This window comes from Molothrus ater, chromosome 3, assembly GCF_012460135.2.
Source record: "Molothrus ater isolate BHLD 08-10-18 breed brown headed cowbird chromosome 3, BPBGC_Mater_1.1, whole genome shotgun sequence".
In the NCBI taxonomy this organism is placed as follows: Eukaryota; Metazoa; Chordata; class Aves; order Passeriformes; family Icteridae; genus Molothrus; species Molothrus ater.
The window spans coordinates 39,487,426-39,513,745 of NC_050480.2; the positions used below are offsets into that span (position 1 = coordinate 39,487,426).

At 37.2% G+C, this 26,320-nt stretch overlaps 1 protein-coding gene across 1 annotated transcript; it reads left to right on the forward strand.

Moving 5' to 3' along the window:
- The first annotated feature begins 4,383 nt into the window (after positions 1 to 4,383).
- On the forward strand, positions 4,384 to 26,266 carry CEP43 (centrosomal protein 43). Its single transcript, XM_036380619.1, has 12 exons — positions 4,384 to 4,655; positions 12,726 to 12,779; positions 14,643 to 14,697; positions 15,316 to 15,404; positions 16,511 to 16,645; positions 16,826 to 16,909; positions 18,394 to 18,611; positions 21,239 to 21,345; positions 21,900 to 21,968; positions 22,703 to 22,742; positions 23,391 to 23,484; positions 23,954 to 26,266. Exons 1-12 carry the CDS (start codon positions 4,566 to 4,568, stop codon positions 24,026 to 24,028), a joined length of 1,110 nt encoding a protein of 369 aa, XP_036236512.1. The 5' UTR covers positions 4,384 to 4,565; the 3' UTR covers positions 24,029 to 26,266.
- The last annotated feature ends 54 nt before the right edge of the window (positions 26,267 to 26,320 follow it).

Consider the following 26,320-nt stretch of genomic DNA (forward strand, 5'->3'; position numbering starts at 1 on the left):
CTTGTAAGCAATGCAGCTTGTCATGCTGCCAAGGACACCAGGGCTCCATGTGGCACTGAAGTCTTCGTCACTGCCCATTAAAACAGAAGATAAGCACTCTGAGTTGTCCTCTCACACTGATTTTATCTTTGCAGACTAGGGGGGAAAACACTGGGCTGTACTGCACATACTCTCCAGCCTGCAGGGTGTCATGTGCTTCCATGCTAATCATGTTTGAGGTGCAATGGAGATTTGCTCTCTGAGGGTGCCAAATTACTGCTTTGCACTTTCTGCAAACTAAGCTCAATGACAAATTTCCCATTAGGGTGATTACAAAGAGAGATCCAAAGCTACTCAGAAATAATGTAGGCCTTTAAAATATTAGGACAAAGAGGCCACATTTTATGTTACAATATCATAAAATAGTGCACATTAATGGATGCTGTTATTAAAAAGAATGTTTTTGTGAAATATGCAAAGATAGTTATCCAGTGTAGCTGTCCATTGTCTATCTCCTTAAGACTTTCTATTTAATATTTATCTGTCTACTATGATCATTTATTTCTGTTGTATCTCCTGATTGCTGCCTATTAGCACTCATGATGCAATGAAAAAAATGAAGAAATGTCAATGTTTGAAAAGTTTCTTTCAAATTTCATGAAAATTATGTTCTTCTCAAAAAATTCTGAATAAATGTGGTAGTACCTTAGGTTTCTATATGTGTATATGCTGAAATATGTGGCCTGAAAAAACCCAACCCGAGTTGAAATGCTTCAAAAGAATATATTTTTCCAGCTTTCAGCAGTTTACATTAGGATTTAAAAACCAAGATAGAGACTTGAAAATTTTTTCTCTGTAACACAATGTGTTGTTTTGCTTTGATTATTCCCACTGCGCAAATGGAAAAAAACAAATGCCGCTTGACTTTATTCCTAAAAGTGTAGTAAAGAAACATTTACAATACTCTGAGCAGATGTACACATCTTGGAATATTCGTATATTCCCATGTGCTAATTTTAAGTCAATAGACTTAGTCCGTGGATTATTTTGAAAGTTTAAATTTGATTTAAATTGTGTTAATAGGCTGTAGCTATTAACAAGATTTCCACAGAGTTGACTTGGGAATTCCATAAATTCAAAATGGAAACATTTCCTTCAAACATGAGACAATTTGAGGGAAGACATTGCAATAGAAGGCGAGACTGTGCTTTACAGCCCTCAAGCTGAAGGATATTTAGCCATCTAATAGTCTGCTGTTTTGCAGAGCTCAAAAAACATTATCTGTAGAATGGATTCATATTCTACAGGTATTTGAAAACTGAAAGGCACTGTTTATGAAATGCTAAATGAATACTATGAATTATAAACTATCTTCTAAGTCTATTGATTTATCTTCCTCTGCTCTATCTTTCCTTCATGAATTATTTTATAAAGTGGGTTTTGTCTTTCCATTCAGTTTAGCGATCTACTGAATAAATGAAAGTAACTGTAGTACCAGACATTATCTTTCAACATTTACTCTTTGTTTCTGCTACAGTTTTCAAAAATTACATGGAAAGCATTGTTGTCTTAAGTACAGTGTTCTGGGACTACTTTACTTTTTATTTTATAGGGAAGTGAAAGACTGCTAGTGTTTCCAAACTTCAGGACTTCAAAATACAAAACCCTATTCTTTGGCCAGCTATGGGAGTGGAAGATATGAGAGACATAGCAGGGATACTGAAAAAAAACAAAACAAAAAAAAAAAAAAAAAACAAAACCAAAAAAATCTTCACCAAAGTGAAAGCCGTCAAAAGGCATGGTATGCCATCAAGTGCAGGGACATGGACCAAAGCTTGCCAAAAAAGAGATCCCCATTGATCTCCCTTCCCCCTTTCGGGAAGGGAAATGTTGTCATTACAGTGCAAGAGTTCTATTGCCATTACATTGCAAGGGGTCCATGTTGCTAGAGTTTCATACCTCCTTGATGCTTCTTGCAGGCAGCTCCTCTGGGCACTGACTCTTCCTCATCCTCACAGCAGCCAACTGACTCCAGTGTCCCCTCAAGCACCCAAGCCACTCTTTTATAGCACTCGTCTGATTGGCTACAGCTGTGGCCTGTTAAAAGTCAGGCCTGCTCCTAATCTTTAATAATAAAGCCAGCTGCAACTCTTTAGGAGGTAAGGTTACTTTCTCCACTACCTTTTTTTACTTATATTCTATCTCCCTACAGGGAAATGAAATCTTGTGATTTCAATGGGGATCAGTTTTGGCAAGCTTTGGGCCATGTCCCTGCACTTGATGGCATGCCATGCCTTTTGATGGTTTTCACTTTGGTGAAGATTTTCTCTATTTTTTTTTTTTTTGTTTTTTGGGGGGTTTTTTTGTGGGTTTTTTGTTTGGTTTGGTTTTGTTTCTTTAAGTATCCATGCCATGTCCCTCACTTCTTCCCCTTGTTGGGGGATAGAATATAAGAAAATAAAGATGGCGTAGAAAGAAGTCTTACCCCTAAGGAGTTGCAGCTGGGCCAATTATCAAAGATTAGGAACAGGCCTGACTTTAACAGGCCACAGCTGTAACCAATGAGAAGAGAGTGCTATAAAAGAGCAGGTTGGCAGGTTGAGAAGTTAAAAGGAGTCCGTTGGCTACTTTATAAAGAAGAAAGAGTCATTACTCTAAGGAGCAGCCCATAAGAAGCACTGAGAAGGTGGGAAACTTTTGCAATAAGGAGACAACGGTATGGAACCCCTGCAATAAAATGACAACATTCCCTCCAAGTTGTGTTTTACTCCTTGACTTTTTTGGTTGTTTTTGGCATGTTTTGGTCCTTTGCACTGCACCTGATGTAATCCCAGTCCATTTTCTTGTAGTCACTAAATTTCCCAAGGTTTTTTTTTTTTTTTTTTTCTCCCTTCAATTCCAATTCCTTTGATGGTATTTCCATTCCTGCATGTTTATAAGTCCTGCCTTTCTGTTTCCAGGATTTCAATGGGGATCTCTTTTGGCAAGCTTTGGTGCGTGTCCCTGCACTTAATGGCATGCCATGCCTTTTGATGGTTTTCACTTTGGTGAAGATTTTTTTCTTTTTTTTTTTTAGGTATTTTTTAAGTATCCATGCCATGTCCCTCACGTCTTCCCCTCCAAGTTGTGTCTTCCAAGCTTGCGAAAATTGATGAAATGAAATTTCCTTTCAGGAAGGGAAACAAAATCTTGCGAAACAGAAAAGAAAGGCTTCCAAACACTCTGGAAAGGAGATAGAATCAAATGAAATGCGATTGAAAAAATCCCCAAAAAAACAGAAAACGGGGAGATTTAGTGACTACAAGAAAATGGTCTGGGAGGAAATGAGGTGAGTGCAAAGGACCAAAACATGCCAAAAGTAACCTCACAGCTGTTGCAAATGTCGGGGGAAAAATCCAGGAGGGGTGTAGGACATCAGCAGTACCTCTTGTGTGTTCGGCACCTGTAGGATGGATGGACACCTGTCCTCACAGGACTGGCCAAATCTTTAGAGTATCCCTGAACAGTCAGTGGACCCTGTGTTTTAAAACCGGCCTTATCTGCTTCTCCCAGGGGCTGTATGTGCTCCCTTGAAGTATTCCTAACTTAGGAAATTATTTTTCATATATTGGAGTTTTCTCCAGGAAAAATCATAAGCATGGAAAAAAAAGGCACATGTAGTTCTGCAGAGAAAGCATCACAATTTACAAAGCTTTATTATTTTTGTTTTAAGGAGCAACAAGGAACTTGCTTGTTATTAAACGAGGATTCTAGAAGCACCTCTTGGTGCTGCTCAGCGTCAGATGCCCTTGCGAGCGGCAGAGCAGGCGGGTGAGACCTTTCCCGGAGTCCGCTCTGCCGTCAGAAGCTGCTGGATGGAGCGTGGCCCTGGATCGGGGGCTGTTCGCCCCTCAGCCCGGATACAGAGCAGCTGCAGCTGCCAGGTGTCGGAGCTGTCCGAGCACTTTTTGAGCTTTGACCGGTTCGGTGGTGCGACCACTTCCCTGGGGAGCCCTGGGGGGCCTGCGCCAGTGCCCAACCACTCTCTGGATGAAAACATTTTCCTGATATCTAACCTAAACCTCAGCTTCATGCCATTCCTTCGGGCCCTGTCTCCGATCACCACAAAGAAATCGCTGCGTGCCCCTCTGCTTCCCCTCACGAGGAAGTTGTAGACTGTTGAGATCTCCCCTCAGTCTCCTCCAGGCTGAACAGACCAAATGAGCTCAGCCGCTCCTCGTACGGCTGCTTGGTTTGGAGCCTGGCGGGAGAAAGGTGGGCACACCGCGCGCGTCTGAGGGGCCGCTTGCGGGCGCGGGCGGCCGCGCAGTTCAGCCGTTACCGCCCCCCCCCGCTTTGAACTTCCCGCCGCCACCCGCGCTGCCCGTTCACCGCCGCAGTTTCCAGGCCGCCGCCAGCGGGCGGCGAAAGCGCCGGGTGGCCGCGGCCTCTTTGCGTCCCCTCTCGGGACGGTGCCGAGGGCGGCTACTGTCCCGGTCCGCTCCGTTCCCTCGGGTCTGCCCTAGGCTTGTTCCTCCGGCGGCGGCGAATCTGCCGGGCCGGTCCCGCCGCTAGCGCGGTTTGGGCGGTTGTCAGGGAGAAGCAAGATGGCGGCCGCGGCGACGGAGGAGGACACGGAGCTGCGGGACCTGCTGGTGCAGACGCTGGAGAGCAGCGGGGTGCTCAATAAGATTAAGGTGGGCCAAGAAGAGCCTCCCGCCGGCGGGGAGCGTCGGCTGGCGCTGGCGGCGCTTCGCGGCCCTGCGGAGTGTGGGAGGACCGAGGCTTGCCGTGTATCGTCCTCTCTCACTCCTGCTTGCAGCCGGTGTTCCCGGCTGGAGCGCTGCCTCGGCGTCGCGGCCTGGTGGTGGCGCCTGCTTTCCCCGTGGTGTTCCCCGGCTGCTCGTGGTGGAGCTGGTGCGAGGGCCCGGGGCCTGAGCGTGGCACGGCGCTGCCCCGCGGCTGCGGGAATTCGGGATCCGCCGGGCGGGCAGAGCGAGCGGAGCGCGGGGAGCCTGGCCCCGGCCGTGCGCCTTCGCTCTCCGGTAGCGAGTGGCCGCAGGAGTTCCCCAGCTGCCGCCGGGCTGGCTGGAAGCAATGGGCAGCAGCGTGGTGCGGGACGGGGTGGGTGAAGTTAATCCCCTCTTCGATAGGGAAAGCCCTTACTGAAAATTTCAAGCGAGGAAATTGTGGGAGTTTTGGGTCGCTATTTAAGCACTTGTTCTTCTTGAGTGTGGGTTGCTTCAGTTGTGTCTTGAAGGCTTGCGAAGTCTGGAAGCTCTCGGGGGATGCTGCCTGCTCACAGGGAGCAAATAGCGCTATGATAAGAAAATACACGGATGATAGTGGAGTGCACGCTACTACTGACTCTGTGGTGCAGCCTGAGCTTATGTCAGAAAGGGTAGGAAAATTGGTTCCGTGGATTCTTGTTCAAATTAAAAGCTTCTGGGAATAATTAATGTGTGTAATAGAGAGCAAGTTTCCTTCAAGGCTGGAGGAGAAATGAAGTGTAGCTTTCAGATAAGGGATGGTGGTGTTTATCCACAGTGCTGTTTTAAGTCTCCAGAGATGGATGGTCATTGCTGATATTTCAAGAACAGTTTAGCAAGTGAAGTGGTTTATGGAAGTGAGAGCATCTTTGTGTGTTTACTTTCAAGTTTACTGTATTTTGAACTAGTCAGACTTTTCAGCAAAATAATATTCAAAACCACATTGTTCATCCCTTTCAAATGGATTATTCTTATTTAAGTTCTGTAAGAGAATGAAGATTTTAGCTCGAGTAACTGTGTTCTGAGTAGTGAGGCTTTTCTAATAGATGTCAGATAGACCTTTTGGGCCAGCTGTTAACCACTCACCTACTATTGAACAATGCAAGTATGGTGATAGTAAAATTGTAATTTAAAAAAGCATAGAAAGGCAGTTGGGTCACCTTGAGCTCATGAACCGAAATTTCTTAATTCCTACCTTTGTGTGTAGTATGTAAAATTTCATGCTATGGTTGCCAGTCCATTGAGTTTTATGTGAATAAATGTATTGTAGTTCACTATTCTTTAATGCTTAGAGTGTGTGGTATCCAATACCGCGTAAGGTTTTGCTCTTACGGCAAATTAGCAAATGACTTAGAAAAATACTAAATGCAGCCTCCTTGCCAGATTATGTCTCTCCTTAATACAAGATGTTACTGTTTAATAACTGGCATGCTTATGGCTTTTGACTGGAAGAACTCATGGTTATTTTCTTAGCTGTAAACCTTAATTGGCATGTGAGTTTGATGAGTGTTGTTTGGCAGTGTTAATGACTTAGAGATTTTGTTCTTCTATTACTTGACAAAACCCTGTTGCTGGAAGAATTAAGATTGAACAAAGCTTTTAAAACTGTCATCTTTGCATTGAAATAAGATTATACCATCCATTAAAAAAAGTTGCAGTCATCCTTTTATTAAAATTAGTTAAACTTGATTTTGTTCAATAGTGCTTATCTATTTTGTGTCAGTATTGTTTTTTGTTATGTGGTAGGACTGAACATTTACTTGTTATAAAAAATGCTTGTTTTATACTTTAGAATGAGAACTGACCATTTTTCAAGATGGATGAAGCTAGAAAGCTACAATGAAGTATTTGTGATTTATTGAAGTAGCTACATTAAGGAGAAAAATATGTGGTCAATGTATAGCTGCATTGGTATGAGGCATTGGAAGGGTTGGAATTCAAGGGGAATTATTTCAGTGGATGAAATGTATCAGGGTGTCACGTTTTGTAACATAATGAGAGTAATTTTTAGAAAGAAACTTATTGTCGTAATTTAATTCTCTAATAAGAGATGATTTTATAATGGGTTGCAGTTTATTAGTTTATTCTTATTTTGGGATTAATTTCTTGGGTGCATTGGTGTTGATGTAAATTATTCAGCTGAAAAAATGTACTTATGACATTTTAAAAATTTTTTCATAATTTTTATATTTGTCTTAAAGTTTGAGCACTGAAGTAATTAATAAAGCAATATAAAAACTGGAAGCTCTAGAAATGTATTTACTGCTTGCAGTTGAGAATTTCCTGTACTCTCTAAAATGCAATATGTGTGTATATGTATACACACACACATTAATATACGTATATAGTACAGATGTATACTATATATAGTTTCTTGATCATTGGAATTAGTCTCATGAATGAAACAGCTTTCAAATGAATTCTGTAAACACACAATGTAACTGTAGATATTTGTATTTCAGTGAAAATTGTCGCTGTTTCTGTGTGATAGTGTAGAAATAGGGGTGTTCTGTCTTGAAGAGAATGTGATCTTTCTCCTAGGGAGGCTGTCATCATCTGCGCAAGAGGAGCCATTATGCTTCTTGTGTGTTTCTTTGTTATCCTCTTTTGTTTTGGTTTATATATTTTAATCTCTTGCTTTGGAATAATTTAAGTCTATATTACCTGAATTTTGTATCTTCTCTGGAACTTACTGTTGCTACAGTTATGTGAGGAGGGTTAGCATCACTGATGTCACATGCCTAGTAAAGCTTTTGGCCAGGTGGTACTGCTAATTTCTTACTAATTTGCTTCAAAACCTGGACACCTGAGGTACAGGCAAGTGGTGTGATGTTAGAGAGGATAAAAGTGCCATTTTTAATATGAGCATGTGTACATGCTCCTGTTTGCTTTTGCATCTTTGATCCATGTACGGTAATGAACAGTGCTTTGAAATGTCTTGCAATTATTAACTGTCATGATGAGCATGCTGTACACTGCAGTGCAACCTCCTGTTTTCTGCATGTTGTGGTGTGTTGTTTGTTTTGGAGCACTTCATACCAGAAAGTCAACCTAATATCTATTTCTTTTTAGTTTTATAAGTCAAGCGAAATAGAACCATTTTTAATTTCAAATAAACTAGCTGAAATTTAACATTTAAATGTCAATATGGTCCTCATCCTATTCTCAGGGAGCAGTCTAAGTATGACTGGTTCTACTCCTAGTCCAGGACTTGGTTTGTTTATGTCTAGGGGATTATGTGTGCACAATCAGTCCTTTAAGTCACTTAGCCAACGTTCCAAAGTTTGGCAGGCAGTGGGAGAGAGCATACCCACCACGTGCTCAAGGATGAGAACCTTTACAGATTTTGCAGATGGAGATTACAGGGAGGGTATTACTGAGTAAATGGTGGTAGAGATGTTCCTGGTTATGGTTTGACACCAGCCTTGGATTTGTGATGCATGTAGACTGGGAGAGGTGTTTATTCTGGTGCACACAGAGGTTTAGCCTGGCTTGATCGCCAGCAGTTAAACAGGTCAATGTTCTGCCATGTCTCTTTCCAGAGCAATGCATCTGCTCCCTATCTACCAAGGGGTATGACAGTTGTTTTGGAGTTAGGAAGTGCAGATACTGGAAGTTGTGCAGAAAGGTGCCCATGTGCCATACCAAATTTTACAAATGCAAGAGATGGTTTATGCTTGGGCATACATGGGGCTGTTCCGCAGTGCTGGAGCAGATGGTGGTTACACATTCCTGTGCTTTAGCTGGAAGGTCTTTGAGAAATCTTATACATTACTTTAATCATTTCACTTCCCTAAACCACACATTTAGCCACACCATCCTCTGATGCACATCTTATGAGTGCAAGCTTGCAGGAGATTTTGCACCTCCAACTGGCCCACCTTTAGCAGATCCCTGAAGTGTCTCCTGTATTGGCACTTGCTGAACTTGCCTACCCCTTGTTTCTTAGGGAATATACAACGTTTGCCTGTATGGCTTCAAAAATTGTGTTCAGCTTGCTGAAGTGGGTTGAAAAGAGTGGTAGCATATGCGTTTGACAGGCTGAAATTTATATTATGGTTTCTGCTAATGAGTCTTGGATGAAAAAAGAAGCCCAGAACTTCCTCTGCAAAAGCTGCAGAACTCTAAGGGTTTGTAGAAATGTTGAGAGATGAACGAAGCAGACAGCAAGACGCTGTTAGCTAGCAGACAATGTCCTACTCAGCTGTGCTATAGGTACAAAGCAGTTTATGAAGGTAAAGTTCTCACTTTTTTTACCTAGTATTCCACAGCATTTGGAGATCAGTGTTGGGAAACCATTGCTCATTCATATGAAGTATTGCCCCAGCAATAGAAAATATTGCCCCAGCAACAGAAAATACAGATAAAGTTTGATAGGAAAAAATATTTTGATGAGGTCTCTTTGGAAGATGTTGAGATATTGGGATTGAAGGTGAATTGTGTAGCTGTACAAAGGAGATAGAATGCAAGGAGCAAGCCATAGTTTTTCCTTATTATAAGAAATCATCTTGGCCACTGATGTGCCTATGTGCTTTGAGGTGTAGGAATGTGTTTGACGTTTACAAGTATTTTCCTGCTGGAAAATATTGTCTCAAGTTTTGTCTTAGGAAAATCAGATCTCTTGTTTAAGTCCTGGACAAATCTATTCTAGCACAATCAAAGACAAATACTATTAAAAAAACCCAAACCCCCCAAAAAACCAACTAGAAACTATGGACTTGCTAAATATTATACATATTGGAGTCTGCAAGTGGGAGGTAGTTACAGGCTACAGGTAATCACTCAGTCCTGGATGGTCTCTGTCTTATCCTTTCACTTTTCATCCAATATCTGCTATTTCCAAATTAAAAGCATATTTCCAAATTAAAAAGGCGTTTTATGAGATGCCACCTAAAAAGTGTGTTTGGGGAACTCTTGAGAGAGTAAGAGCTGTTATCCTCTTTTCCAGGGAGCTGCAGATTGAGGGAGCTTCTTTTCATGGACAGTCCTTAGGGTGCATGCAAAAGGGTCTCTATTTGAAATAGGGTAAATTTACCCAGGTTCTAAAGAGGGATACTATAGTTCAGTGCAGAAAACATGCTTTTTTTCATGGACTTCAATTTCTGATTTATAGTAGAGTTACAATCAGTAAAACCAGTGTTGTCTGATGAGCTGTAAATGCCTGTGAGGAAAACGGGAAATTTAATTTTGTTTCAAAACACTGACCCATCCATTTCTCTAACACAGACAGTATTTGTCATATACAATAACAGCTTTACTTGTTTTAGCCAAGTTGAGTGAGACCAAATTGCTGTTTCATTGACATGAGCTCTTGCCTGATAAAACTTCTTAGGGATAGAAGAGAATGGGTGTCTTTCACAGTATGAGAAAGAAGTCTGTAGGCTTGACGGATGTAGAAGTGATAGACGCTTACTCATCAACATCTGTCTCTGTTGATATAATCCTGTTTTATTGAAGACTTAGAATATGGGCGGGGAATTAGAATAGCAGGCTTTGGTCTGCTTTACTACTAGACGGTGAACAAAATTCTTCAGAGTGTTATTTGGATTGTGTTGAATACTGCTAACAGAATGAAGCAGTGTGGAATGGTGAAATGATGAGAATGACGAGAGTAGATTGTAACAATGTATGAGACACGTATTGGACTGGTGCCAAAGGGTACTAGGGCAAAGAGAAACTCAATCTGTTCATACCAATTAAAAACAAAAGAAGTGTGAGATTAATCCACTTACAGTGTTCATCTGTGTAGTTATAACCTTCATATCTGCCGGTAGGAGCAAATTGCTGTTGCCGTACCTGATGATGGTGATCTCAGTCTCTGGTGTTCAAATTTGCTATGACTGGCCTCAGGTCCTGAAAAGCCTATATGACATTGTCCATCCTACTGGTGTAGTATGATTCATCTTGTAGTAGGCTGATTATTCCTTTGGCCTCAACTTTGTTATTTGTTGCTTTTTACTTTCTTCTGCATGAAGTTGAGCATTACTGCTTTAACTTCACACAAATTCTAGTGTGTAGTTCTTTGTCTAAATTTATTGAGATGATATTTTGAGAGTATCGTGCTATGATCTGACCAGTATCCACCATAAAGGATGAAGGTCAGTGTGTTGTAGTAGTAGTGTAAACTTTTCTTGTGGGGATAGTATGTAAGTAATTAAAAGCCAGTGGATTGGACCTAGACAAGTGGAGCAGGCAAACAATCCCAGTTAACCAAAAAAAAAGTGACAGTTTGATATTGTTCCAGAATCTTAAAACAGGTCAGACTTTGGATTAGCTTATGTACTGGCAACTATTTTCAGACAACTTAATTCTCCAGTCCCATGATCCAGACCCTTAGGGGGGTTTACCCCTACCCACATGCATTGACTGGTGTGTTTTATTTTGAATGGTTGTAACAGCCAGTCAGGAATGCTTTGTTATTTTTATTATCCTCTTATGTAAATATATTTGGTTTCTGTGGCCTAAGTGACAAAGAAAGCCTTGCTTTCAGGTTTATCTTAGTGAGGTAAGACTAAATAAACAAGTTGTTAGCTGTTGGTTGCAAAAGTAAATGAAAACTGATTTTGTAAGAGTAATATTTAAGTTAATGGGGTGTGTAAAGGGTCTCACTGATTGATAACTGTACCCCAACACCTGAAAAAAAGGTAAGAATAATAAATTAATTACATATAAGAGGATTTTCTGTTTGAAAATTCCAGCAACTGAAAAAAATGTGATTGCAGTGTCAGTATGACATTGCATATTGTTGTTAGTGTTTTACTCTTCTTTTGGTGGGAAATCCTTTTAGCTTTTTTGCATTATTTTTTATCGTTCAATAAGGTGTCCAATGAGGAGTTTCCGTAAAAAAGAAGTGTTTGTTTTTCCCATGAGAGGTGTTTGGGTTTGGATTTTTTTGTGCGGGTTGGTTTTTTGTTTGGTGGGGTTTGAGGTTTTTTGCATTGGGTTTTTTATGGGTGGGCATTTCCTTTTGGTTTTATTTTTTTTTGGTGGGAGGGACCAGTAAAACTGTCACTTTTTTTTTGGTTAACTGGGATTGTTTGCCTGCTCCACTCATCTAGGTCCAATCCACTGGCTTTTAATTACTTCATGTTTAGTTACCTCTTGTAATATATATGAGAAAGTCCAGACATTCTTTATTCTTAGTTATGTAAAGAAATCTTTCTTTTAAATTCTGATAGTTTTTCTTGCTGTGGTGAAAATTTTAATATGCTGTCTGTTCTAGTTTATTACTGCAGTGTTATCTACTGACTTACTTAAAAATGTCAAGATTAAGAGTTGATGAAAGTGGCAGACTAATTCATCAAATGTATGCTGTCCATTTGACATGTTCATTCAAAGTAGAAGAATTGTAGGGCTTAACAAAAAATTTTAAAAAGTAGGCAATGTTTAAGCTTCAATATTCAAAGTAGTCCTTAGAAGAATTCTGATTTTTTATTATAATACATTTAGAATCAGGTAGGTAAACCATTACTACCAGGAGTATTTGAATGACTGTGATCGTGTTCTTTTCCTTGAGAAATTCTGGGATTTTGAGTGTAATCTGACAAGAAATCATAGCAATTTGTATATCTTCATGTTTAGTTTTTAACAGGTTATTATGGCCTGTTTGTACATATTTCCTGAGTGAATTGTAAATGAAGAGTAGGTGTTTTGGAGCTGCCAGAAAGAGATGGATGTTTAACTGTCAAAGAAACTAATAGAAGATAATTTAGGTACTTTGGAATCTTTTTATGTACAAAGAAATAATTTAGGAAGTCTTGTATCAAATTATGCTGCTCCCTGCCTTGTTCTCAGAGTGGAAACTATTATTTCTCTGCCTCAAGTAACATTGCCTGTAATCTTAAGTGTTTTAATTGCACTGATATAGATTACAGTCCATGCCAAGTTGCTTGAGGAGAAACAAATAGCTGTAAAGCTACTTGCTAGCTCTTTGCATCCTATTTGCTTAGGAAAAAAGTGCTTGTAGAAATGCTGTTTGTTTTGTTTTTTGTTTGGCAGGCGGAGTTACGAGCAGCTGTGTTTTTGGCATTAGAAGAACAAGAGAAAGTAGAGGTAAGAGAACCTTAAAAAACAAATCAGAAAGAAAAATAATCCTTTGTGTAGAATTAAATATAATAGCTTTAATACTTTCTATTTGTAAAATATAACAAGATGAAAAGATGTATTTCTGCATAATATGTATAAAGAACTCAAAACAGGACTATCAGGGTGTTTCCTGATGTTTAAAAATAGGAATTGTTAAATAGCCTTTTGAAATTATAATTTTAAGTGTCTGTCTCTGCTGAGCTTATACAGCTTCTGTCCAGTTGACCAGAATAGTTAAATGTTTTCTCTATCAAATACATATTTTAAAAAAGATATCTACTTGACTGATCAAGATTTTATCAAATCAGAATGATTTCTTTTGAAATTGGAAATATTTTACTGGGGTGTTTTGACAAGTGTATTTCAAAAGCAGTTTAGTCCACTAAAATGCCAAGTATGCTAATGCTTATGGTATTTCCCATAAGGATGTTGTAGGCTTGCTTCAGGATAATTTGCTTTAATACTTAAGGATGAATTCTTAATGAAGAGATGGACTATGTACTGACACCTCTGCAATACATTAATATTAAGGGAATAACATACTGATACATGGTTGCATAAGAGTACTGCTGTGGTATACAGATACCAGTTTTGTGACCTCTCCTACTGCTGACTTTGCTTCATTTCCTCTGTCTTTCCAATTTCTAGAATTGGGAGTAGAGAGTGCTGTATGTCCAGCCTCTCTGCTTCAAAAGGAGAAGAATGTTCTATTCCTCTGCTGGTTAGATGGTTGAGCTCTATCTGAAAAAATGCTTACTGAAACAGACAATATTGGGATGTTAGTAAGGATGGGAAGTAGTTATTCTATGATATGAGATTCCATATTCCAGAAATTTAACATAAGATAGCTGAAGAAGATGTGGTGGAATAGTAATGTCGAAGAACAGTGCCCTCTGTTTATGGGAAGCTTCAGGATATTATAGAGCACCCAGAGAACAACCTCCCACACTACTTGGAGAGTAATAGCAATAGTTCAAGTAACATGAAGAGAGATTTGCTACAGTACATTTCAGCTTACCATTTCTCAAAAAGCTCAAAAGTATCATGATATTTTAAATTTACACTGCTGATACTGGTGACATATTAATACTCACCACGACTCTGAATTCTCAAAATATTAAGCAATATTTACTTTTTTCAGGTAGCACTTTATTGTGTGTTAGCATTTGCAACTGTAGTGATAAACACCTATAACTGATCCTTTTCTTACCCAGGATACCCATTCCATCTTAGGAATGGCATTTAGAATTTGTTTTGAAAGATCCCAGAATTATTTTGACAAACCCAGACATAGCATATTGATTTATTTCTGTTTAAAAATTGAAGAGGGCAAACCTAACAAGGAAGAAAAAAGCATTTTTCATAATATCTTTGAAGGTGTTTTAATTAATAGATGATTAGTATTGATTTGTTTTCTAATAATTAGCATCGTCCACACTTCGCCTGGAAGATTTGTAAATTTCCAGTTTTTAAAAGGCTGGACTGAATTGCCTTAAACTTTGCACTATATTAGAGGAGGAGCATGGGAAGTTACCTGCTTAGCTTACCTCTTCAGTCTTTATTAGATAAATAAAAATCAGTATGCTATTAAGAATTTTGGTGAAATTACTTTAGCTCCAAGACAAATTTAATTTGCCTCAACAAATTTATTGCTACAAAACTTTTACATGTAGTTATAGAATTCATACAAAGGTAAATTTTTAAGTGAATTACATGGGCAGGGCATCACTGTGCAGCAGAGTACACCCAAACATTAGTTTGCTGTGGTTTTCAGTTTCTTGCTAGCATGTAGATGACGTTAATTGCTGTTTGGTTTTTGCTTTTTGACAGAACAAAGCACCTCTGGTAAATGAAAGCTTGAAAAGTTTTTTAGGTACAAAGGATGGTAAGTTCTTTGTTTATTATATACTTCTGATAATAAAAATAGGAGACAAAAGATTAAATCTTTGACTCTTATTAATAGTGCAGTCTCCATTACACTAAGTATGCTTTTGTTCCTTTCAGATGTCCTAATTGCTACTTGTTCAGAATAGAATTAAATCTATAATTTTTAATGTTAATATTACTGAAGGTATATTATTAATTAAGGTGATTAAGGCATTGAAGTTAATATTTCACAATGCCTTATGGTTGTGCTAACTCAGACTTTCTAGACCAATAGAAACAGTAGCCAGTGAAAACTAAGAGTAGAGATGCAGGAGTAAATGCACATATGTGACAAATGTCAAAATTATGTTTTTAAAACAGGTGAATAGTTTAAAAAAATGCTGCACATAAATTTTGTAAGCAGTCTGTAAAGCTCTTGCAGTATTACTGGCTTAAATGATTTTTATATGATGGCCAATTCAAAATAAGGGAGTTGGTATACACACTTGTTATGAGGTGGTAGTTTGCTGAAAGTCTAAACTATATCCATACTGAAGCCATGTGTGCTGGTGTTAAATCTTTGAAATTTGATTTGTTTCTGTCTGGTGTATTTTAACTCTTCTTATTTTCTTTTTAGGTCGCTTGGTAGCAGGTCTTGTTGCAGAATTTCTACGTTTTTTCAATCTTGATTTTACTTTAGCTGTTTTTCAGCCTGAATCAAGCACGGTAAGTGTTGATTTGTTTGTTTGTATGCAATGCTCACTGTTTGAAGTGCATGGCAATGAATGCTGAAGCTATGGCAGATATATTTAAACCACTTATTTGTTTTTATTAAAACTGGTTTTTTTATGTTTTGTCTGTAATAGGTGCTTTAGTGTAATGAAAATACATTTTTCAGGAAAGTGGGCTAATGTGAATATTTCTATTTATCAAAATCAATGCTAGATAGTAATTTAATTTTGAATTAACAAGGTGATAATTTTTGTGGAATCATGTAATAGTATATGAATCCTTCATACCCCTGCAACATTTTTTACCACTAACTTTACTATGTCATAATATTAAGTTAGTATCGTTACATGAAAACTAAAATAATGTCAGTCATCTGCTCTGAAAGAAGTTTCAGTGACACAAAGGACTTTGTGCAGATATACTTGACAAAAAATGATTAAATAGAATAGTTCAGTTGGGAGGGACCTACAGTGATTATGTGGTTCAACTAATTGCTTTAAGGCTTTAGTACTGAATTAGAGGGTTTTCACCATCTTTGTCTCTTTTTATGATATAAAGGTTTTAATAATTTTGGGTTTGAAGCAGTTTCATTTCACTGCAGAATTTCTCATTATATCTGAAGTACTTTTTTTTTTCTTGAAGTTGGTTTAAATAGTTAATATATTAAAAAGCAATTTTTTTCAAATCAGTCAGCTAGTTGACTTCTGTTTCTCAGAAATTCATGTTTCTTTTTAGGGGCTTATTCAAAGAAAATCCCATACAACATTGTTCTTTGCCAAATATCCTTAGCCAAATTAGTTGCTAAGTTATTACTAGAACACATCTGTACAAAGATTCATGTTCATGCTACCAAATAGAAACAAATAAAAACAGCCACACTTTGTGTTGTGTTGCCACTCACTCTTGGGGGCAGTGCTTCATTTGCATTGTAAAGGCTCTTTGAAACACCCTCTTCTGTTTTCCAGTAAATGTGTCCATTTCACTGTTTAGTTCAGGTAGAGCTGTGTTAAATAAGACTGTTTTGTATTACAAAATTTATCTTTTGTTTTCTGACAGTTATTTTGATGTTGTGATTCTTTTTTCTTTTGTTGTCCCCCCAGCTAAATGGCCTTGATGGTCGAGAAAACTTAGCTCGAGATTTGGGAATTATGGAAGCAGAAGGTACTGTGGGTGGCCCCCTGTTGTTGGAGGTTGTTAGGAAGTGTCAGCAGAAGAAGACTTCAGGTGGTGGAGAAGTAAGTAATACTAAATTGAAATTTCTTTCTTATAGTTTGTTTTTTTTTATGATGTAAAAGAAATTGAAATTGTGAACCCTTGGCTGTTGTACTATTATACTATTTCAGGTCTTTATTATATTTCCAGTTATTACAGAATTAAATATAAGTTTTAGTAAGTGCTTATTTGGAACTTCTTAGGTGGCTCCAGTTCTAAGTGACAGCCAGTGCCCCACATCAAAATCATCTGATGGACAGTCAAGTGCACACTCTATACCAAATAAGGTAAGACTATACATAATAAAAAGCTTTGTAACATCTGTGAGATGAGTAAAGAGAGAACTCCTATGAAACTGCAGATATGACAGCGTATGACTCCAATGAAACTGCAGCATTCACTTAAATGATCTGCAGTTTGAATATATTTATTCCACTCAGCAAAACTTTCAACTATGATTCCAAGCAAAGATGAACTTTTGTGCTTATACTTTCCTGGCATGACATAGTACAGGCCCCAAAACAGAAAAGTAGCTGTAACTTCCCATTTATTGTAGCCAGGCTATCATAAAGCTCTTAATTTTCAAAAACAATTCAGTTCCTCTGGATAAGAAATCAAAATATTTTTATTACTACCACTTGTGGGTTTAAGTACTTTTTCCTGCCCTAGAAAAACTGAGCTACTGCCAGCGATGGAATGTGATTCTGTGACTGAGATAAAGTAGCCTTGGTATGAAAAAGGCCTACCCAAGGTGATTTTAACTTTCATGGCCTTGAAAATTTGGCTTCAGCCTTCTGAACAAAAAGTTAATGACTGATAAAAAATACTTCAGACAGTACAATCTGCATACATATTGGCTATCTGGATTAAATAATACTTTTTGTTTTATTTCAAAACTGTGCTGGTCTTCGTTTGTAGAAAGGAAGCTAATGTAGTAAATCTTTTACTGGCTTAATTTTAATAAGTCTAGGAGAAAGTAAAAATAGCTGTACTCCTTTCTAGGTAATAATATAAAAACATTTTTCTTTCTCAGCACCTTGATTATCTAGGTAAATTAGAATATTGTTGTTTGGGCCACAAAGCCATGCAAAGTTACACTTGAGTTGTATGACTTGATGTGAAAGGTTGCACGTGGAATTGTCCTTATGTTCCAGACTTTAGGACTGAGCCATGAGCATGAGAAGAAAACTGAAAATTACGTACTTTTAAAGTCTCGCTTTTGTCACTTTTGGTTTTAGTATTTGAGAGAATGTGTCAGTAACTCCAGTTTCCTTATGCTAATTACTTTAAAACCTGATACTATATTGCAAAGATTACCATTTAATACGGAATTTAGAGTAATTTTCATGGGTTTAAGTTGATTTCTTTTGAAGACTGTGGCTATAAATAAGAACCTTTGTTTGTAGAGATGTTGTAAAATAACATGAATAAAGCATAAGAATTTTTCTGTCTGTAATTTCTTTATTTGATAACCAAGATATTTTAAAATTGCTTTTATAATAGAAGTGATGTAGATAGCATAGGAATGCACAGGATGGAACAAAAGATTTTAATGGCAGCAGCACTAAAGAAAATTTTTTAAAGTTATTAAACAATGTTTTTCTGGTTATTGATGATACTAATGAACTTTCTCATACTTTCAGGAATTTGAGGTGATATTTTAAGAAGTGATGGTTGGTGTATGTTATGTGTTGTGCATTTATGTATACACTACAGTATTAGTATTAGTATTACATGACATGAATACTCACTCCTGTATTTATCTTTCAAGGCTGCTGAAAACACTCAGAGTGATACAAGTATCTCATCAGGAGAAGCAAGCAAAAGAAGTATTCATTTTTTGCCTAATGAAACAAAATTAGATCCTCATCTAGAAAACAAAGACTTGAATACCAAAGAAAAAAGTGATCCAGTTGTGGATGAAGATGATGTAGAGGAAGATTCTTTCTTTGATGGCCCTGTACCCAAACCAGAAAGAACTTTCAGCTGGTAGGTAAAGTGGATGTTCTTCTTCATACATAGTTTATTTTGTCCTCTGTAGGCGTGCAGACCTTTGAGAGCTATTAGTTATTTGATTATTTATTTTGTAAGTGTTCAGATCTGGAACATTTTGTTTCCAAAATATTCACGTCTCAGATTTTGTTCTATTCCATGATTCTATTCTATTCTATGCACAGTGTCCTCTGGGATCTCTTGGAGGTGGTATGAGCAGAAAAACCTGTATTACCTTAAGGTGCATCAGGTAGGGTTTCTAATGTCCCTAGCCTGTTTCTTTGGTGGAATGAACATGTGTGATGCACAGACATCAGTGTTCCTTCTTGCAACAGACCTGCAGTGGTGATCTGCACTAAAGGAAGTGGACAATGACAGGGACAGTGCATTAAATATTGATACAGCTTTGTAAGGAATACAAAAACCGCTCCAAACAGGCTCCACAGACTGTAATAATAAGGCAAGTTTCCTTACAGCGGAGGTTTTTCTCTTTGCATTGCAACACTTTTTGTATTTTCAGTGTTGTTACTTCTGTGTGTGCCAATTTTGCAGATGCATGCTAAGATTTTTTTATCGTTCATCTATGGAGTCTAATGACTGAAAAATGCCATTTGAAACAAGAACTAGTGACTGAACTGTACAGCACCTTTGTTATAAAACTGAAAAATTTATCTTTGTGTTATCATGTTGAATTATCTTGAAGCTTAGCTTAGATACCACTGTATTGAGCAATGCTGCAGGATTATTTCATGGTGTTCTTTTGCTGTGCTTAAGTAATCAGATAATTGCTCCAGCTTAGCAGACATTAGGAAGAGGTTGCAGGATCATTTGTAAGTCGGTTTGGCAATTGAGTTTTGCCCCGCTCTGCTGATAGTGGGCAGAGCAGCATAAGCTTTTTTGTATTACTGCTATGGTAGATGCTTAGTCTTAGAATAGGATCCTTCTGGTAGAGCACAAAGTAATCATGCCAGGTAAACCAGGTTTCTCTCTAGTAAATTAATGGACTCTTTGTGAAACATCATTTATAATACAGTTTTTGTAGGATGTTTTTTGTTGAAGTAGACTTTTTTTCCTCAAAGAGCAGTGACTGTACACTGTAAAATATTGTGTGTTACAACTAACCCTACTATAATATTTGTTTTCTAATTGTTAATAGCAAGATTAAAACTGCATCTGAATGCATTTACTCCTCCTTACTTGAGAGCTTGTTTAGCTAGCCTTTAACCAAAGTTAACATTGTAGGAGGTAGTCTAAATAATTAGTTGGGTAAATTAGAAAAGTCTGTAAGAACTTTTGCATAATAATAATATTTACTAATTTCTTATTTTTTGAGCATTTTCATATGACAGCAACGGAAATTTTCTTTGAAACTGGGTAAACTAAATTTCTTTTAAAAAAGACAATCAAAAGACAAGACTAATTATTTAGTAAAGTAAGGATTTTTTTCCTAGGAGATAAACTCCCTACAGAAAAAATTGCTTCCAGATTACGTGTGTCTGTAGTAGAATCACAGTCCACAAGTAGTATTTTGTAGCAGATAATGTTACTGTGATGCAGCTATTCTAGTAACATCCCATAATAAGGTATGCTGAATGTGTTAACAACAAATGAGCTAGAATTTGTAGCTGAGCTGTGTGTGCTGAATTGCTCATTTTTACCTTCCTGACAACTCTTCTGGAGCGCAAAAAAACCCCCATATTCTTCATGTTGAATCCCCTTTGTGGTATTTTGTGCTGCTGTGCAGGAGTCCCAAGGGGTAAATAAGTAGGACAGCTGCCAGCATTGCTTTCTTTGCAAAAAGGTAATTTCCTTATGGAAATCTTGCCTGTTCATTTAAGATGGGTTCAGAGCAAGCAGTTGCTAATGAGAGTGTGGGAGATGATCCAGGCACTCCTTATCTCTAGGTCTCTGACCCATTGTTCAAAATTTTGAAGCACTTTAACATGTGATGTTACACATGATATTTTGGTGATCTAGATATAATGAATGATTAAATGATGCCCATTATTCATAGGAATGGAATCAAAATAGCAAAAACTTCTGGCAATACTAAATGTGAAAATCTTGGTCTCTTTTAATTTGTGTTTATTCATCCTTTATTTGCAAGTTCAAATCCTTTTGAACTAGGTAGTACCAAATGAACTTTAACATGTGGTGAGATCTATCTTCCTATAATGAAGAGGTTTTCATTCTGTGAACTAACTGCTCTTAGATTTAATAGCTTCATCAGACGTCATCTCTTTAAGATGGAAAACAAGCTGAAGTACTAATTTATGTCTGAATATTTTTTCTTTTGGCTGCATTTACATGTGGGCATGATGAAAGGCCCCTAGACATAAATAGTGATGCTGATGAAGGTGCTCTGTCTATGGGAGAAGACAGGCCGAAGTCTTTGCATGGGTGAGAAAGTGGCTTTCTCAGTCAGTGTTGTGGTTGACACTTGTGCCAGTGAACTGCCTACTGCTTTTAAGGTGGCAGAGTGAATAGGCCTTTTTCCTTGCTCTTTTTTTGCTGTAGTACTGCTATTTTAGTTTTATGACAATTTAATAACAGAAAAGAAAGTAATGATGCATATTTTACAGCTCTTATTGGGAGTGGAGTACTTATTTATTTGGTTTTTACAGGAAAACTGAGGCTAAAGCAGGAGGTCTAGCATCCCTTTCTGATGCACCAGCTCTAAAAAGTGGGTTAAGCTCTCTGACTGGTGCACCTTTGCTAAAGGAGTCTGATAGTAAGTTTTCATATTTTTTTGTGTTTTGATGATTGTAGAAGTTATTTCTGTACTGGAAGAATGATAAAGTATGTGGCCCCCTTCTGGTTGTATTGTGCTTTACAGTAGTGCTTTCTTAGTGAGTGATGGCATACTGATTTGGATATGTTGTGGTACCACTGGGGCATTTTATGCTTTGGAACATGAAATAGTTACCTACATCCCTTTTTTTGTCTATATAAAGGAGTATATAATTCTACTGCTCAGTTTTAAACTGAAATTGGCTTATTCCTTTGTATTATCTTAAATTATTTGTACCACTTCTTTAGAGGTGTTTGCTTTCATGTTGTAAATCCCTGAGTAGTGGGAGATTATTCCTGTTTACTCCTCAAGTTTTTAAACGTTACCAGAGTTCAGCTGTGAAAATATAATATGATATTGCTGTACTACACTATAAAAGTACACAAGGTTGATACAAAAGAACAGGTGTTATAAATTGTTAGTTTGTATGTGTAAGTGGGATTTTACTGATGAGTGACAAGTCCAATTTCTGATACAAGTGCTTTTGTTTACAGATTTGGATAGAAACTCTGTTTTAAAAGACCTGCGGTTGGTGAACGCAAAGCTGGGATCACTAGAATTAGGCAAGTAACTGCTTAACATGAGGAAGCTCTGATATTTTTGGTTGGCCATAACTGATAAATTCTGGCCCAGCTTCTTAAAGGAATCTGAGAAACTCAAATGCACATATTGAACTAAAATCTTCAGTTTTACTCACATTATTCTATTTAACATAGATTGTGAAGCTTAATACAGTTAAAAGCAAGATGTGATCTAAAGAAATCCAGAAAAGTGAAAACTAGTGTCACATGGGTTAATATTTTACACATGGAGCAAAAATTTGATTCATTGTGTGCTTGCATTTACTAATACCAAGTGATGAATTTTGTTGTTGAGATTTCTATGAAAAAAGCAGGTTTATATTTTTGGTAAATAGTAGCCTGGTAAGTATTATTGCTTTTCAGTGGCATTTTTAGTGGCCCTCCACACCTTTGAAAGTTGCCTTTTGGTGCAATATGAAGAAGGTGTGATGGAAGAATTCTCTCAAAATAGAGCTGTCAAGTATTTAAGTTTTGTATTCAGCAATGCACCTAACTTCCTGAAAATGTATGTTCCGTTTTGAAACAGTTTATGTTAATAATATTGAGATTAAATAATGGCAAACATAACTCATCTTTGTAATCAGTGTAAGTATTTTAATCTACTCCCACTTTTGCTGGTCATCAAACCATGTATTTTGGTGCAAGAATAGATTGGGGGGTTTTGTGTTTCCTGAAGAGAAAACTTGTTTGATTAATAGCTTTTAAATCTTATTTAGGAAACGGAGATGATGATGAATATGCTGATGATTTCAACAGGTAAGAGAAAGATCATACCTCAGTAGGGTAGTACTTTATGCAGTATAAGCATATCCACTAGCATATTTGAATTATTTCATAATATGGCAGACAGTCACTATCACTGGGTATTTCTGAATTCCTTTAAACTTCAGTTTGCAATTTTAATAGATTTAGTTACCAGCTAGAAAAACAATCAAACTATATATCTTTTTATGTAGGGATAATGAGTTCCTTAAAAACCTACTGCTAACTTCAGCATGAGTTAGCATGTTGGGTTTTTTGTGGAAGAGGTTCGGTGTTTTTCCTGAACCGTGCACTTAATAAAGTTTTAGCAATTAATGCAGTTAGTCAATGTTGTATGCTGAGATATTCAATTGTAAAATAATGCATCATGAGTAGTTGGTAACAAATATTTAATAACCTCATGCTTATGATGTGAAGGTATTGGTGTTGTAAATTGCATGATCGAGGCCTAAATATTTCTTACTATTTATTATGGCTTTGTTTAGGTAGAAAGCCTTTAGTTGTTATGAAGTTTTAAGTAGCTTCACATCTGACTTGCTAGGAAGTGAAGCTCCAGTCAAATGCCAAGTATAAAGTAAATATCATACCTGGATGTTTAATAAGGAAGTCTTATTTCTGTGCTTATGGTTGCTTTCTCTTTAGTACAAGTCATCGCTCAGAAAAAAGTGACATCAGTATTGGTGAAGAAATAGATGAACTTTCTGTGGGAACAGAAGAGTCAAATGCCAGTGATAAAGTATGATTATTTTTGAATTGTTGGTTTTTATATTCTTCTGATCTTTTCTTGACTTTGTTTCCAACCGTCTATGTTGTGAAGTAACATGCTGTTATCCTTAGTTCCTAGGTTATATGTTAAGGTCCATTATTAGTTACATTCTGGTTTTTACACCTAATATCCTTGCTAAGTTAGATGCTATATTGATTAACAAAATCCCAACAAAACAAAAACCCTGCAACAGTTGTTCATTAGCATAACTCACTGGGCCTTTCTAGGTGTGTAAAATGTATTTGAAGCTGGCTCAGTGCCCAACATACAAAGGTTTACCCCAGTATCTCCAGATCTGTCTGAGTACCTCCTAAAGGATTGTGTAATCTCACTGAAAGAGCTTGAGGCTAAAAGATATATGAAAGCTTATGAAGGAATACATGACATAATACTTACTGTTTTTGTGATTTCTGAGTTTGCAATTTTATTTATTTTCTAGCTCGAAAGCATCACACAAGACCTTACCATTTCTCAGTTAAGCGACGTTGCAGATTATCTAGAAGACGTGGCATAGAATTGGACAGCAAAAATCTTTCATTGTGCTGGACTAGAAGACTGCTGTGGACTATTAATTTCAGACAATCACCTTTTGCTGGAATGTCCACTCCCTATTTGTGCCTTGTGTTTCAAATATACTGTAGGTGAAGAAGGTTTTTAAATATTCTGAACAAGAACTAAATGAAATAATGTGTTCCCATTTGAGTCTGATATCAGAATTACTTTCTTCATTTGATTCAGCCAAACCTTTCACAGAAGGAGGTGGATTTTCCAAGCAGAATGTCCATTGCTGGCAGTGGACATAATAAAAACCAACTGGTAAGAGAACATCGAGAAAGAGGCATGTGGCTTTATAGTGAACTTGCACTGTTATTTTAACAGTCAGATTTTTTTTTTTTAAAGATAACCAAAGCAAGAACCTTCAAAGGTAGTGGTTCAACTCACACTTCTTTTAACACAACCTTGTCAAGTCAGCATGTAGTCCGTTTTGATGGTAACTCTAGCCACAATACCTGATTACTCCAGACTTACTTGAAACTGCTCTTTTACAGACTCCTCTGAAAGTTGGACTTTACCTTTTTTAAAGGCATATTAAGTTGAGAGTATCTAAGCTCTTAAACCTAAATTTAGCTATATTTAGGAGCTAAATTTAGCACTAGTCTTAACCCAGAATATTCTTGTTTAAATATGTTTGTCAGACCATTGATGTTAAGACCTAAGCTGTTTTTATATATGATAATTTCATCAATGTTATCTGTTGTTAAATCACGAAAAGTAATTTTGTAAGGATTCACAAATCAGTAACTAAATCTTATGGGGTAAGTTTTTAACAGTGTGTAATACTTAGTGGAGCTTTTATTTTTGAGGGTTCTTCATGTGCTGTAAGATCATTTTCATTCTTGAAAAATATTTTAAGTAAAAATGAGCACCAAAAAGTGAAACTACTAAACTTCTGCTTTTCAGATTCTGACTGCTGTACAAAGTTCAATGCAAATATTTAAAAATAGCATACTGAAGACATTATGGACACTAAGTTCTAGCTAAGAGCAAATTCTTGTATTTTCATGATGCTCTTGCAGAACAGGGTCAGTCCTGGCACGGTTGACAGTTCTTCAATGATACTGTTGCAAGTGGCACTGCTATAATGTGTAGGTCATGGACATTTGTAATATTGAAACAAGACTTCAAAATGTGCACTTTCTGAACATTGTGAACACATCTGGAAAATAGACATGTAAGTGAATATAAATAATTTTATTTTTAACTTAGTTTTCTTTTTTTGAAGATTTGTAATTTTATTTTTCAGAAACACTGTTGGCCTGTCATAAATAGTAACCACAGTGGAAGTAGCATGCTAAACTAAAGCCATTGGTTAAGCATTTAAAGCTGCTACTAGCACTAGAAGCTGACTTAAATGTTTTTTTGCACTGGGCCAGCAGGCCTGGAGCAGTGCTGGGACGTTAGGCTTGTACATTACATAAATGATTTGAGAGGAGACAGCAAAAGTGTGCCTTTTATTTATGTGCACCCCAAAAAAAGCCAGCAAAAAAGCATCAGAGTATTTAGTCATGGTGTTGACTTTTAGCTTTGTGCCATATTGTAGCAGCTGAACACAGAGGAGAATTTTTTTCACCCCAGGAAGTCAATGTGCCATAACTGCAGATAGGAACAATACTGTAACATATGATATAGCCTATGTAAAAATTCATTTAAGGTTAGGGGAACCTGTGCCTCAAGATAATGTATATGGAAAAGTTTGGATTAGACTTTTTTTCCTTTATTTTTTCCCTCTTTTTTCTTAAGAAGAGTATCAGCATGTCTGAAGGAAATAAAATTTCACATGAATAGTTGCGTTTAGCATTCATTTTTAAGGTGTATGGAATAATGCAGAGGCAGTGTTGTTTGCTTTCTTACATGCCTTGGGAAAACATGATGTTCCATTACCTGTTAGCTGTAGGATATGTGGCAATTTATCATACCAAAAGAAACCAAAACTTTATTAAAATACTTCTAATTGCATTTGAAGATGTGGCCTTTTCATTAACTAATTAGATATTTTAAGTGTTAACATGACTTGTGTTAACAGCCAAGTATTGTTCTCTTACCTTGGGAGTTAATTGGAGACCTTGCACTTTGGCTGTAATTGAAGGAAATACCAAAAAGTGGTACGTCTCCATGCTGTTCCTCCTGTGAACTTTTACTGAATTGTGTATAATAATTCAAATTGTAAAATAAAGCTCTTGTGCTGGCTAAATTGTGTTTTGAGACTTGTTGATCCAGAAATCTTAACATTTAGATAAATTAAGGA